We start from the raw sequence: 17,088 nt of genomic DNA on the forward strand, positions 1-17,088 counted from the left end.
TGTCATCTATAGGTCAAGTACTATTTTGTGTATTTTCTTCAAAATTTTAGACCCAGTAGTTACTTTTCAGAGATAAAGGGGAGGGGGGAATGGTCAGACAGACACACGCACGAGTGATCCCATAAGGGTTCCGAGTTTTCCTTTTGAGGTACGAAAAATACTCGATGCCATGGGGCACCCTTTAGGAGCTTTCTTTCCCCAAGGGTGATCCGACATCCGGTATCGGACCGGAAAATGTGAAAACGCTCTTATGGCTCCTCTACACGATGGGCCAACGCCGGCCACTCCAAGGGACGCAGCTGTGCGGTAGAATGAGATAGCAATATCATTTGCTCCCTCTAACGCATAAATGCGTCCCTTGGAGTGGCCGGCGTTGGCCCATCGTGTAAAGTCCGTTTCTTTTAGCATTAGAAAGAACTTCGAAGAAGTAAGCTGTGGTTCCAAATCCGGCACTTTTAGCAGTAATAATTTGAAGTAAATTATACGTATTGACCATGCTACATTAGATAATTCAATAATTATTAACAATTAAAGAGCCTGATAAAAACTGCACGCTTGCTTCTGTGGAGTTCTTTCTAATGCTAAAAAAACGAACATAGAGGAGCCATTAGGGGTCATCCATTAATTACGTCACACGAATTTCTAGGTTTTTTGACCCCTCCCCCCTCCTTGTCACACTTGGTCACATTTGGCAAACCCCTCCCCCCTAGTGTGACGTCACATTTTTTCTACGAAATCGCCAAATCGAATTAAGTAAGTAGCTAAGTATTATTAATATTTTATCAAAATATTTTTGACGACATAAATATTAGTAATTTTATAACCCAAAACTGCTTAGGAAAAAAAATTAAACGAATAAAAACGATTATCGTTTTAAAAACTTGTTATTTAAATGTACAGCGAATAAAATAATTTAAATAAACTTTCGGTTACTGATGAAGTTAAAGTGACGTCACAAAGTTTGTGTCTCCCCCCTCCCCCATGTCACAATATGTCACATTTTCTTGACCCCCTCCCTCCCCCTAAAAAATGTAATTAATGGATGACCCCTTAGGGGAGTTAGGGGTGCCTCTAGGCAACGTTGTAGGTACACTAATGATGACATGTCGAAATTAATGGTGAAAAATAAACGGTCATTTTTACTACTGATATCGAGTCTGGACAAGTCTGGACATGCTTTTAGGATCCTGTAACTAAAATCTAGAATAGCTTTATAGTAGCAATAAACCGGACAAGTGCGAGTCGGACTCGCGCACGAAGGGTTCCGTACCATTACGCAATAAACGACAAAAAAATCACGTTTGTTGTATGGGAGCCCCACTTAAATATTTATTTTATTTTGTTTTTAGTATTTGTTGTTATCATCACAGGCCTTTCAGTCTATTGCAGACTATACAAACAGTGTCAGGCAGGGCGACAACGTTTTTCATGGCGGCAACAAAAATACATCTTCAGAGAAAATTTATATGCGTATTCTAAAATATCACATGTTTTCTGGACGACCCCTTAGCTGTGTTCGACCCAGCAGTTTGAATAGTATCAGCTCTTTTGCAAAATGATGTAAAGCATTATTGGCATAAAATAGATTTAATAGTTATTATTTATAAGTATAGTAAACTAACCTATTGAGTTATCGGGCAATGCCACTTTATTTTGTAGAATCCATTGTTTACCTATAATTTGAGGTAGAAATCTTTGGTTCTGCCAAGGGAAGATAATTAAAGTTGTATCTGCCTCGGGGACAATACTGGAACCGAGTTTGGTGATTACTGCATTAGCTCGCCCTCTGTTATAGTCCAAGAGCTAGTACAGGATGTCCAGCGGCAAATTTAATAAAGAACAAGAAAAGAAAGAAAAATGTTTTATATGCCAACACGCGTAAACAGAAACACAAATAATAAGGTATAACACAGTCAAATATTTTGCATGTTGATGTTAAGTCGACTGAATACTGTGTCTATTTTATTATAAGATCTGATTGTTACGTATTCAAGCAAATAAATATTTTCTATTCTTTTCTATTCTATTCTATTCTATTCTCAATTATCTAAAAAGAATGTAAAAGAATAGGTAAACAAGAAAAACCGACCCGTTGGTTACCAACGTTGCCATATCAATATACGTATTAGATTAAATATTAAATGAATCTTTCTGTCTGTTGTTTTTACGCCCGCATATTGTTTACAATTTACAATACGTTTGTGTATCAAAGCTAAAGGATAATACGCCTTTTTTTGTAAAACTATCCTAGTTTACATTTTTAGTGACATTTTGTAAGTAAGAAAAATATCCCTAAAAGTTCTTAGTCAACGTATTTTAGGGGCATTCTGTAAGTAAGTAAGTAAGTAATCATTTATTGTCAGATCATGCAATGTCAGTATACAGATGTTACAATATTATTTGATTAGAGAGTGTCACAATCAACCGGTTTACGGTATACAATGTCCTTATTCCTAAAATACATATAGTACAATTCAAATAACCTTAAGATTAAAAAAAAATGTCTAAGGTACAAAACGTACGTACGTACATTAAATATAAAATCATACATTAACTATTAACATCGTAGTCGTAAGTCCCCGCGTACTTGTACAAGCACAAATTAAATTCGAGTTATAATAATAATAATAAATAATCATTTATTTCAGATCAAACAATCCATAGAATTTGTTAGTTGTCTTAAACTACATACCTCTGAGTTATGAACTCTTATAGAAATAAAAGAAGTTCCAAATTCAAAAGCGCTAATATTGGCTTGGGTCTTCTTCTTCGTTGTCGTCTCCTCATGGCTGAGGAATGTGACGAATGACGAATTACGTGGACACTTTTCACCAGCCCGCCAGGCTTGGGCTTTAGAGCTATCCCACTGACGGCCTGTTTTTTGCGGGTACGGTTTTTTGCAGGATCCCGTTTTCTGTAGTATGCCATGCAGGATCCCGCTCACAGAATCCTCGTGGGAAAGTTACTATATTAGCACCTATACTACTAAAACGGGATTCTGCAAAAAAACCGTACCCGCAATAAACTGGACATCAGTGGGAAACAGCTCTTACGAAGAGTTACGAAATTTAAAAGAGTGAAAACATTAAATGAATCCAAGCGCGAGCTCCTGGCCTACCCATCACCAGCAGGCTTATAGGGATACAAAAGTAACTTGATACAAGTATAAATAGTCCTTATTCATTCCCTAATGTGGCCCTAAGTGACGCGAAAAGGTATATTTATTGAATTATATTAGTATGTTTGGCATTATGGGGTGAGCTGAAGGGTCTGTCTGTCTGTTTGATATGTCAGATGGGAGAATACGAGTTATTATCAATATTTTTTTCAATTTCGATAGCGTATACCGAACTTTAATCGCATACTTTTCAATAGCTCCCGACTCAACTATAATGAGTTCATTACGAAACACTTTAGTGTACTATATCTAATGAATTTGACCAATCACATGTCGTTTCGATCAAGAAGTGTGCCGCGTTTTTTGCACTTTTTTTAGTCTGGCTTATTGACTAATGCTTTTACAGGCGTTATAATATGGCCGGTCATCGGACATTTTTTGCTCAGAGGTATAGAGAAAAAACCGGGCAAGTGCGAGTCGGACTCGCGCACGAAGGGTTCCGTACCACAATGCAAAAAAAAAAACAAAAAAAAGCAAAAAAAAAACCGTCACCCATCCAAGTACTGACCACTCCCGACGTTGCTTAACTTTGGTCAAAAATCACGTTTGTTGTATGGGAGCCCCATTTAAATCTTTATTTTATTCTGTTTTTAGTATTTGTTGTTATAGCGGCAACAGAAATACATCATCTGTAAAAATTTCAGCTGTCTAGCTATCACGGTTCGTGAGATACAGCCTGGTGACAGACGGACGGACGGACAGCGAAGTCTTAGTAATAGGGTCCCGTTTTACCCTTTGGGTACGGAACCCTAATGATATATGTTGTCTTAAGGATTGTTTTATGGATTTCTTCGACTGCCTAAATTATGGTTTGATGTATAAAATACGTAATATAATTCCCTATTTCTCCTTGTTTCAGGTCCCGGCGAATGTGTTCGCCCCGCAGGACTAACCGTTATGTGATAGTGCCCTTACCGTCGGCCATTTTGTAACCATGGCCGCCATCTTGAGCGCGGCGCTGCTGCTCGCGTTCGCTGTCTATTCCACACAAGGTAATAATTTTAATACTATAACTATTACGAATGTGTGCCCGCAAGACTAACCGTTATGTGATAGTGCCATAAACCTAGTATTACATAGATGAGCTATACGCGTGCCTCCGTGAGGGACAAAACATACGCAACGCGACAATATTAAAAACACGTTTTAACATTCCTGACAACATACCAAAAACAATATACGTAATTCGGTCGGGTTATTTGTTGCCCACCATAAACCATACTAAATTTTTGGTGGGGAACAAACAAAAAGTGAGACTGTGACAAGGACAAGCAATAATACCGCTTTCTCTGCTACTCCTACTGAAATTTCCATCTCATTCGGTCGTTTTGCCCCTCCCCCGTGTCATCTCTATGTTATTGTACCTCTATGGATAGTGCCCTTACCGTCGGCCATTTTGTAACCATGGCCGCCATCTTACCCACGGCGCTGCTGCTTGCGTTCACTGTCTATTCATCATGTAAAATATGTGTGTGGGTTTATTTGTAGTTATTTTATTATTGCTTATTATTCTTATTAATATATAGACAAAACATCTTCTGGCAAAAAAGTTGCTCGAATCCTCCATCTGAAATTACATACTTTAAGTAACCGACTAAAACGCAGTAAAATGAGTTATGGTTTGAACTTGAAGCGAATTCTAGCGTGGCTCACCCCGCGATTTCGTCGCTTTGCTACAGGTACATCCGTTCCACCCCAATTTTGGTGGCTAGCCATAAGCCGCGCGTGGCGCTGTCGCCACCTAGCGGACATATCTGTGCTGATCGTAACAGACGAGTTTTGTTAGAGAGTGAGTCTTCTTTACCTAGTGCTATTATTTATTCTGTGGCGAATTCTAGTTATAATGAGCAGGTTTAACAGAAACTGCAAGTTTTTAACTAGAAATTAGCTCCGTCAAACGGTTTTTACTGTTTTTAGTTAGTTTAGTTTGTGGAAAATTATAGTTTTTACACTTGTGCTCGGAGTTTAATAGTTATTTGTACAACAAGAGATCAAAGTTTGATATTTCTTCGAGTGCTTATTTTGAGTCCCGTGCAAGCGAAAGATTCTATAATAGATTCACGAGCGCAGCGAGTGAATCTAATTTAGAATCTTGAGCGTAGTAAGGGATTCAAAAGCGCACGAGATGTAAATAACTTTGATCTCGTGTAGTACACAAAATTTTTCACCCTAAGCAGTGAGAACATACCTAGAGGGACAGAGATAATAGAACCCAAGTATATCGAACTTGTATTAGACCCTGCATGTTGAAATGACATTTGACTATAAAGGTCACTTGAATGACATTTTGTCTCACTCAGTGAGCAAAATCGCATTTTGCTCACTGAGTGAGACAAAATGACTCAGTGAGCAAAATCGCATTTTGCTCACTGTTTTTAAGAAGCAAAGTACCCTTGTTCGAGCTGCTGAGGTGAAAATTAAATTTCATTATCTTTGTGGAAATGCTGGAGTTCGCTTTCATTGTTGGTTTTGTAGTTATTTTTATACAGGGTGTTTTTCAGTATAAATAATGCATGTGGTGAATAATGAATATATGTATTACATTTTGGTATCAACAGAACAGCATGTAAACTTAGAATAAATTTAAAAGTGGATAAGTTACTGTCTTGGGTGAGACTTGAACTCACGGCCTTTGGAGTTCAAGTCTGACCCAATCCCACTCAATCACCCATCGTTCACAGAAGTTTCTGCTTGTTAAAAATTAAAACACCTGTATATGGCCGAGTGAGGTAAAAGGAACATTGGACAAGGAATATGCTGTGGCTGTGCGATGCCCTATTGCCCCAGATTTTTTTTTAAAAACGGGCTAAGTGAGAGTCGGACTCGCGCACGTAAGGTTCCGTACCACGTATTACTATTACGCAAAAAATGGCAAAAAAAATCACATTTGTTATATGAGAATGAGAGCCCCACTTAAATATTTATTATATTATTTTTTTAGTATTTGTTATACATAGAGATATTAGAGATACAGTTTGGTGACAGGCAGACGGACAGCGGAGTCTTAGCAATAGGGTTACCCTTTGGGTACGAAACCCTAAAAAAATGTTACTAAAATACAGGGCAAACTATACAATTTTGGTTTAAATATAAAACCATAATCCCTTACCTGTTGATTACCATTAGGTATATATTCGGTCCACATAACATCATAGTAAATTCGAAGCCATTAGAATGCAGTCAAAAAAGACCACACGCTAATAAATACCGCGGAGCGTGATGTCGGCTATAAAATAAATTAGGCGGTGGTGATACTAGATACAAATACTTGGAGTAAAAATACTAGGTAAAAATAACATTTATAAGGTTTACTCGGGTAATTCCGAATGTCGAAAACTGTCGGATAATTCCAAAAAGAGACTTTTATTATGATGGAATTAAGGGTGATTTTCATCTGAATTTCGGAATTATTCGACATTCGGTATTACCCGAATACACCTTAGTACAATTTACAGTAGGACCAAAAATAGGATACTATTTTCCCTCACTAGTGCGTAAAATAGCACTTTTCGTGCGTATGTCAGAAATTTAAAGGGCCATATTTACTGAAAAAAGTCAAAAATTCATGATTCTAAATATTCTTAATTCAAGTACCTACTTTAACGAAGTTTTACCAAATATTTCAGTTCAGTCAAAATCATCTCTCACTCTTTTGGGCTCACCAATCTTTGGCGAAGCTATCGCACCTGTTGTTAACTGCAAACTAGATCTATTTAACAGTACATCAGAGTTACTTTTCAAAATAAATCCGCATATAGCTCTCTTCATCATCCGTTTCTGTCTATTCACCCCAAAATTTATGTATCTGCTTCGCAGCTGCCCAATTTGGAAGTTTCCCTCTATTCTTTCATCCATTGACACTTCCCTTCAGGCAACGCTATCCAAAATTTTAAATATACAGTTTGATACTAGGTCATGGACCCAGGCGGTTCTCCCAATTAGGTTTGGGGGGCTCGGAGTTCGCACTTCGGCCAGCTCGGCTTTACCTGCTTTTCTGTCTTCCGTGTACGGCTCGCTGTCTCTCATCGGTGTCATTCTAAACCTTCCACAGATACTCGATGATGAGGTAGCGAGCCTCAGGGAGGCCAGAGAAGCATGGTGTCAGTCATGCCCGAGTGCGGACATCCCAGACGCCAGGCACGTTCAACGGGCTTGGGACTCCCCTCGCCTAGAGGTAGTCCATGCCACACTCATAGAAAACAGCCCGGACGACTATGATCACGCGCGAATTCTGGCAGTTTCGGCCCCCGAGTCGGGCCACTGGTTACAGGCCCTCCCTTCAAAGGCGATAGGCACGGTTCTGGACCCAAGCAGCCTAAGAATAGCAATAGGCTTGAGGCTTGGGTCCAGAATATGTGTTCCCCATACATGTGCCTGTGGCAAGAGCGTGGACCAGCTGGGCCGACATGGCCTATCTTGCGCAAAAAGCGCCGGCCGCATATATCGCCACGGCACTATCAACGATTTGGTCCGTCGCGCGCTTGCCACCGTCTCTGTGCCTGCAGTTTTAGAACCAGTGGGCATGGCTAGAGACGACGGCAAGCGTCCCGACGGAGCCACGTTAGTGCCGTGGAAATTAGGAAGAGCCCTGGTGTGGGACGCGACGTGCGTTGACACGCTTGCACAGTCCCACATCGGGGCGACCCGCATCCAGGCTGGTGCTGCGGCTGACCAGGCCCAGATTCTCAAGCGTCGCAAATACTCGACGTTAGTTAACGATTATGAGTTTGCGGCGCTCGCAGTTGAGACTCTGGGACCTTGGTCATCTGACATGAAGGCATTCATGAAGGCTTTGTCGGCGCGGCTGGTCGATTCCACAGGGGACCGTAGGGCTGGCGCGTACCTCTCTCAGCGAATCGCCCTAGCGGTACAGAGAGGTAACGCCGCCAGTGTAATGGGGTCCTTGCCGCAGTCCGAGCTGTTAGACGGGGCATATCTGTTATGATTGGGTTAAGTTTTTATACTGTAAATATTCTAGGTAGGTACTAATTTATTATTAATTTTTAATTCTAAGTTAATTTATAGTATTTTTTTTTATTAATTTCTATTGTTCCAAATGTTATTATTGTATGTTTAATAATAAAGTCACCTTAAATAAAATAAAAAAAAGTACCTACTAGAATTAACACGTCGTAAGAACCCATCAACGTGCACACTAGCGCCACTGCGAAATAATCGTGATTATTGAAATTTAACGAGAGATATTTAAAAAAGGGGGCCGCCACGTACTGTTCAAGAGCTCTCTTGAATACAACGAACTAGTTTTATCTATGCGTCCAAAGTTAAAACGGCCGTTTTTGTTTTGAGTTCATAGATCGACCAATCCAGCAACATAAAAACTAGTTTGATGTATTCAGAAGGTACTTAAATAAAAAATACAGTACGTAGCGGCCCCCTTTTTCAAATTTATTTCGTTAAATTTAAATAATCACGATTATTTAGCAGTGGCGCTACTGTGCACGTTGATGGGCTCATACCAAATAACTAGTATTTTTACCTGTTCTGTTACCACGACCCGTTCCTATCATACGAGCGCCTACAATTTGTACACAATTACATATTATTTGATATAATTTGGTTCAAGATTTCTGTTTTATGTTTTTCGGAGAGCTAATGGGGCTGGGTAGAGGTTTTTGAAGGAATTTTTAGTTATGATTCATTCTGACTTTTTATACTGGGAGTGTCCAGAATGTCAACAATATACTGCAATAATTTAAGGGGTGAGTAATGAGTATATGGGTCATACTGAGCAACTTTTACTATGGGACCAATCCCGAAATCCGAAAAAATATGTACCTATGAGACAGCCATTTTTTGGTTAACGGTTTAACCGGTTAACCCCGGGTTAGTGATTAAAAGTGGCGCTTAGTTGTATTACGTAAATTGTGTTAAAAGTTCAAGGTTTTATTCGGCTCATTAGCGATGGAACTCTTCACAAAAATGCCTACTGCCATCGCTACGGTCTAGTGTAACTAGACCCCTGTATTTACCTTAAATATACAGGGTGGAAATAGTTATTTACGATACAAGTGCGAAAAAGAGGAAATTCGAAACGAGTGGCGATAAATTAAAACACGACCGAAGGGAGAATTTTTGTGAAGAGTTCCATCGCTAATGAGCCGAATAAAACCTTGAACTTTTAACACAATTTACGTAATACAACTAAGCGCCACTTTTAATCACTAACCCGGGGTTAACCGGTTAAACCGTTAACCAAAAAATGGTTGTCTCATAAATAAATAAATATATCTTTACATATATCTTTACAGTACATAATGGTCCTATTTTCCCGCACTAGTGCGGGAAACAGCACTTTCCGTGCGTATGTCAAAAGTTTAAAGGGCCATATGTACTGTGAAACGTACGATACACGTGCGAATAAGTAATTCGCAACTCGTGTTGTTTTAAAACGCTCCTTTCAGTCCAAGGGGGAGGGGTTTGCCAAATGTGACAAAGAAGGGGGGAGGGGCTCAAAAACCTTAAAATTCTTGTGACGTAATTAATGGATGACCCCTATAGGAGGCAAAAGAAATAAAAATAGCATTCTAACGCCCTGACAATAGAGGCGTGTTCAGATATTTGTGAGCGCCTTGACCGCTCCGATGTATCTGATGGCGACGGTATGTTGCAACTTTAACTTCGCCGTAATGCGTTTTAGATGACGCTGAGAAAAGTAAATCATAAAGGGACAATATTTCTATGCGATTCTAAAGGCGGTTATGACCTTTTGGGTATTGAAAGTACAACTGTCCAGAACTAAGTTGAGTGGACAATTTTGTGGCTCAAATGAGTTCACACGTTTAGTGACGGACGGACGGACGGGCAGTTACTGGTAGAGAATAGTTACATATATGTCTAAGGGCCTCATCTAGCGTCTTTCGAGCGTCGGCGTCTACAACTCTATGGCCGCTGCTCGACGCAACTGCGCAGCGACGTCATTTTCCATAGCGCTGACCAGACGCCGACAGACGCCGACGCTCGAAAGACGCTAGATGTGGGCCTTAAGAGAGCAAAGTTCGTTTTTGCTGCGAGCGTAAGAGCGTTTTCACATTGTCCGATCCGATATCGGATGTAGGATCCTTCATCCCCGTAGTCAGGCCACGGGGGCGCGCGCGGGCGCCGTCTATAGCGATCACGCACGCTACAATACAATAAACATTATGCCTACACATACGCACACAAACAACTTGTTATGAAAATAAATCTAGTGATTCTGAAGGGTTACCTATAGTGATTCTGAAGGGTATCAAGAGGGAGATGAAAGCCCAGAACCTATGCCCTATGACAACCCAGGATAGAGCGTCCTGGCGCCGCCGTACAAGGAGGCCCGACCCCAGATAGAACTGGGACTAAGGGAAGGAAGAAGAAGGATTACCTAAGTAAATGTACGTTAAAAAAAATCTCACGTATTTGTATAACAATTATCTATTTATTAATTTAAGTCGCGACAAGAACGACAGTAAACATTTTAAAAAGAAATAAAAACGCCACTAATCCGCGTTCCCTCTACATTGTCGATAACATAAAACACAAAGCGACCATAAACCAAATTACCGCCATCATTAACTCGACCGTTCCAAATTTAAATTTAGAAACTACCGTCTATAAATTAAGTCCTCAAACACTTAACGCCTCCTCGATTACGCACTAGATTGTGCATTTTGACGACTCGCACTCAGTCAACTTATTTTATATATTTATATATATATTTATTTTTATATTTGGGGACAGCCTTACACAAATCGACCTAGCCCCAAACTAAGCAAAGCTTGTACTATGGGTACTAGACGACGATATACATACGTATATAGATAAATACATACTTTTATACATAGAAAACAGCCCTGACTCAGGAACAAATATCTATGTTCATCACACAAATAAATGCCCTTACCGGGATTCGAACCCGGGACCATCGGCTTCATAGGCAGGGTTACTACCCACTAGGCCACGAAAGAATTTCATTTTAACGACATCACAATTCTTCCATCACATCATGGCTCCTTTAAACGATGGGCCAACGCCGGCCACTCCAAGGGACGCATTTATGCGTTAGAGGGAGCAAGTGATATTGCTATCTCATTCTACCGCATGGCTACGTCCCTTGGAGTGGCCGGCGTTGGCCCATCGTGTAGAGGAGCCATAACATAATTCATCAATTCCCAATCTATTGTACATTGTACCGGTATAATGTATGCATGGTTAGATTAGGTTACTGATAGTCAGTACAGAGATACTAGATTTCTTGTTCTTTTCCTAAGTTCTAACGAATCGCGACAAAAAAGTTCATTAACGACAATGCATAGATGGACTTCTTCGTCTACCTTATGCACGCATTAAATGAATTATTTCCAGAGACAAACTAAGTTATTATGTGATCTAAAATGGTGTAGGAATCAAAATGAGAATGGTCCTGTTTGCGATGTGGTAGTAAATGGGTGAATAAACTTTTTCTTGTCACTAGTTGCCATGGTTACGGTCTCCTGGGTCACTCTTAAAATACTAGTTATTTCGTATTTAAATGAACCAAACTTAATTTTTTTAGTACTTATAAGGCCTTTCCATAATGGGACATCTACTAAGTACTTACGTTCATAGAACATGGTACAGCAGTTTTTCTAAGAAACTATGCTACTATTGCCTTCTGGTTGATGGGACAGAATAACGACAAGAAATAGTTGATCGACCCAAATAAGTTCAGTATAAGTACATAGTAAAAAGCTTGAGTGCGTCTTCGTCATTAAAGCGGAATCTATATGAGGACATCTCCCAACTCCTCCCAACCCGTTCTATTTTGAAATTACGTTCTATTTTCAAATTAACAACTGTCATTCGCGATGACAGATGGCGCTAGCGGGCACGTTTTTTGGATTAATTCGTTGTTCAAAAAAACCCGTTGACATTTTTGACACGGCCGTAGGAAATGGTTGGGATTAATCACAGATGTGGTTTAATGATGTATAGTTTTGAGGAAGGAAATTCTGTTTGAATTTTGACAGTTGACACTAGATGGAAACATGACGCGTGAGAAATGTGCTTGTCAACGGGTTTGGAAAAAAATTAGTTTTTGACGGATGTAGAGTTTTTTTAAGTTTAACTTTAATTTCTGTATTCCTTTGTTAGTTACGGCGCCGAAAATAGACGAATGATTATCTATTGCATTAACTTTAATGATTAATACAATTGATTATAGGACCAAACACAAATACAATATAATACAACTACTTACTTTCCGTGCGTATGTCAAAAGTTTAAAGGGCCATACTTCCTGTAAAACGTTATACGGTACATGTGCGAATAGGTAATTCGCAACTCGTGTCAATTTAGAATACTCCCTTAGGTTGTGTTTTAATTTATCGCCACTCGTTTCGAATTTTCTCTTTTCCGCACTTGTATCTTAAATAACTATTAATGCACACTCCAATAAAAAAAACAATACAAAAGGAAACAGAAAAACAAGCAGAGTAATATTCCAAATATAAACAGCGATTTTCTTATATTTCCATAATTATAGACGGCTAATACATAAAGGTTACGTCACATCTATGTATCATTTCGTAATACGTGTTTAGTTAGAGTATCAATTACGTCAGATTTTGACTATCAATAAGGTTTTTGAGTCATCATCATCATCATAGGCCTTTCAGTCTATTGCAGACTATACAAACAGTGTCAGGCAGGGCGATAACGTTTTTAGTTTACTAGTTAAATCAGTTTCTTTTTTCGAACTGTCAAAACGATTTTGCTACTATGGAATTTATATGGAACACTAGGCTCCAATTTCACCACGGCTACAATTGTCAGTGACATTATGTCGAGCGACAATTGTCAAGCGACAGGTGACATATTACAATTTTATAAAATATTTTCTATAGAAATACTTACAAACACGACAGGCAGTTTGCTACAATTGTATGTATTACAATTATGTTGTGAAACAAGAATTATTTTTTCTAGTCGACATATTTGTAGAATTGTCGGTGAATCTTGACTCTTGACAGGAAATGAGTTATATGTCGGAATTTCGTTACAATTGTAGTGTTTCTTATGACAATTGTCATAAACTTAGCAAGAGCAATATCTGTTTTTTTCCGATTTAATAAGGTTTTTTTAATAGGTCAATGATGGTGGCAAACAGGAATACGGCCCGCCCGATGGTAAGCGGTAACCGTAGCCCATGGATGCCTGTGACGGCTGTGACGTCAGCAACAGTGATGTTTTACAATTGTCGCACCTGTCACCCTGGTGAAATTGGGGCCAGCATGTGATGTCACAATCAAATTACCTACTCTTTATGTGGTTTTATACGGGTTTTAAAATAGAAATTGTATCTAAAAATACTGTCTACGTCTCTATTAATCTTCTGGTGCTTTATTTCATGCATGTTGTAAAATAATTCAATTTAAACACAGTCAAATACCCTATTCAGTCATTTCTAACTTTTGTACCCATTGTTTTAAAGCAATTAATCTCATTATATGTAGACATTTGGTCCTAAATAAAAGGATCGATTGACGAAACTAAAAAATAATCAACATATTAAACTGTTTTGATAGAAACCATGACTCGAACCCACCACCCTTAGGGGTCATCCATTAATTACGTCACACGAATTTCTAGGTTTTTTGACCCCTCCCCCCCTCATGGTCACACTTGGTCACATTTGGCAAACCCCTCCCCCCCTAGTGTGACGTCACATTTTTTCTACGAAATCGCCAAATCGAATTAAGTAAGGACCTAAGTATTATTAATATTTTATCAAAATATTTTTGACGATATAAATATTAGTAATTTTATGACACAAAACTGCTTAGGAAAGAAAATTAAACGAATAAAAACGATTATCGTTTTAAAAACTTGTTATTTAAATGTACAGCGAATAAAATAATTTAAATAAATTTTCGGTTACTGATGAAGTTAAAGTGACGTCACAAAGTTTGTGTCTCCCCCCTCCCCCATGTCACAATATGTCACATTTTCTTGACCCCTCCCTCCCCCTAAACGTGTGATGTAATTAATGGATGACCCCTTAGTTTGCAAGTTGACAAAAAGACTGACCAAAGTAGTATAAATAAAGAACATTAATCCTTCACATACAATAAACTTAATTGTCATACCTAATTATACCTTGTTTAGCTAAAATTACACCAACATTCTACTTCTTTACTAAACGGCGTAGTTTCATACAAAAAGCATTACACTTAGACCCTTTTGTAAATAAATTACGTTTGACAAACTCGTTGAAAACTGTCGTGTTCTTTTTTCCAATTTCAAATCTGTAAGAACAAAGTAACCGTATGTGTTCTTAAGTCAAAATGAACTTAGTCCAACGGGCGTTTACTTAATTATACGGCTTAACACAACTATTTTAAAGTCGCTTTTTCAACAGATCTACACAGGAATATGTGATGTTTTTCTTCCGACAACTGTTTACAAGCTTATCTGAAATTTTGTCATCGGATAATAGACTTTATAGGAAAGTGATAAGAGTTACGGTGGTGTTGTAGTTATGTTGGTGTAACTTGAGTTGTGATTAATATGAGTCATCTTTGTACGTAATGTCAGTGTCAACATGCTCTTTTGTTAGTTTTTCAGAGATATTTACAGAAACAACGCACACCCAAGTACACTAGAGTTAGACCAAGAAAAGTCTGCAGCGATTTTATAGCGCAGTGCAAGTGTTACATATTTTAAACGTCGAACGCCCATGAAATTATGACGTATAAATATAACACTTGCACTGCGTGGGCTATCAAAACCGCTGCAGCCTTTTCTTGGTCTAACTCTACCTACATAATAAATTATTAGTATAATTGCTCTTTAAACAGTATAAATCAATTACCCATATTACCCAAAAGAAAATCTCGAGACGGCATCGCCATTTTTAATTCAACCAGAAGTCCCTGTCAAAAGTTAAACGCGCCATATTTTAACGAAATGTCATTGCGTGCCCTGTCATTACGTGTTGGCATTAAAAAAATATTCTTAAAATATCGTCAAGCAAAATGTTATTTATAGCATTTATACATTCATGTTGAGAAAGATTGTCGTGTGTTTATACAGGGTGAAACTAAACCGGGGTCAGAAATAGCAAAACAGTAAGAAAAAATATTTAAATGCCTGATGCATTAAGTTTTAAGTATTACATTTTGTGGCATTGTCCGATAATTGTTATATAAATTTTAATATAAAGAGATATTACGTAATACTTAGGCGCAACTTGTCTCAGTTGATATACATAGTTAGATATGCATAAACCCTAGTAAAAAATGGACCAAAACATTGATTAGGTAATATATTTGTGTGATAAGCGAACATTGATCTATTGTATGTATTTATTCCTGAATTATGGAATTTTCTATGTTGTCCTATACCTACCTATCGTCGAGTAACGCACCTAAGCTTACGTAATCACTAATCACCTTACTGTACAAATATGAAGGTTGATTTGCGTTATATGATCCCATAAATATTTATTTCCTTTAGATATTTATTTGTTTTTTACTTAATTAATGCAACAAAATGTGTTTCACATAATGTCATTTAATTTTTTTAGGTTACTAACTATTTAATGTCATTTCATAGAGGGTATCATTTATATAGAAAAAATATAGAAAATGGCGGCCGAAGCGCAATGAAATGGCGTCTTGCATATTGTGGTCAAAATTAAAAAAATAAAGCCTATTTTGGCGGAAACGAATTTCCTACGTTCTTCTCCCGCATCCGGTGTTACCCCAACAAAATACCTTACGTTTCGAAATTTACCCTGTATGTATACATGCTTATAGTTTGACATCGAACGTCAATCTGATATATCTACCGAACTTTTCGAAATTAATGACAAACCCCACATATCCCAAAACACACCTTATGCATATACAAATTAAGTTCAGAATCCCTTAAATCGATCTGGAAACGTTTATGGAAATAACTTTAAATAAATCCGTGGAGTTAAAATGCAGTTTTAAAAGAACGGGGAGATGAAAGGAGTTGCCGCTAGGAAAAGTTTAAGTTTAAAAATGAAAATGGATTGATGGTTAAACTGATACGAAATAGTGAAAATAAGAGGAATGATAAATGGTGTGGGTGTGGGACTTTGAGGTTCCTATTTCGTGGTTCCGTACCGAAAGGGTAAAAACGGGACCCTATTACTAAGACTCGACTGTCCGTCCGTCTGTCTGTCTGTCACCAGGCTGTAACTCATGACCATGTATTTCTGTTGCCGCTATAGCAACAAATACTAAAAACAAAATATAATAAATATTTAAGTGGAGCTCCAATACAACAAACGTGATGTTTTTGCCGTTTTTGCGTAATGGTACGGAACCCTACGTGCGCGAGTCCGACTCACACTTGGCCGGTTTTGTTTACGTTTCCTTTGGCTATTCTGACTGCATCATCAGATAACCTACTGAACTTAAATGATTTTAGTCTGATGCTGTATCCTATGGCGAATATTACAGTTATATTAGGATTCCACGATAATTAAATTTATTACAACTGATCACTCACGTATTTTAAATATGTGAGTGACTCATTTTAATATATTTAACATGAACACCGATTACTATTAGAAGTATTAGAACAAATTAAATTATTTTCAGTTGTAAAAATTCGACCTAGGCCGGTGTGGCCCGGGTGGCCGAATGGCACAGGCACCTGCCGCGATAGCAGAGGACGCTGGTTCGATTCCAGCCTGGGGCACTGGAGGCTTTGATCACTTTTTCTTAGTATATGAACTTTATTTCAATTTATAAACATAATTTAAAAATAAATTAATATTTGAGTAATGCATATAGGTACATAGATTCAAACAGTTTTAATATAAAAAAAGTCTCCACATCTTTCTCTGTCCTATTGATTCATTACGAAGCGTGTCTTACAATTTATGACATCGCGAACTTACCCTA

At 38.2% G+C, this 17,088-nt stretch overlaps 1 protein-coding gene across 1 annotated transcript in view; it reads left to right on the plus strand.

Moving 5' to 3' along the window:
- The window catches only part of LOC134677977 (uncharacterized), a 386,613-nt gene that overhangs the window by 30,484 nt on the left and 339,041 nt on the right, over nt 1–17,088 (plus strand). The window contains exon 2 of the mRNA XM_063536409.1: nt 4,038–4,170. Within this exon, the coding sequence (XP_063392479.1) occupies nt 4,113–4,170 (58 nt within the window). The 5' untranslated portion in view covers nt 4,038–4,112. The remainder of the gene's footprint in view (nt 1–4,037; nt 4,171–17,088) is intronic.

This window comes from Cydia fagiglandana, chromosome 27 (assembly GCF_963556715.1).
Source record: "Cydia fagiglandana chromosome 27, ilCydFagi1.1, whole genome shotgun sequence".
Classification (NCBI taxonomy): domain Eukaryota; kingdom Metazoa; phylum Arthropoda; class Insecta; order Lepidoptera; family Tortricidae; genus Cydia; species Cydia fagiglandana.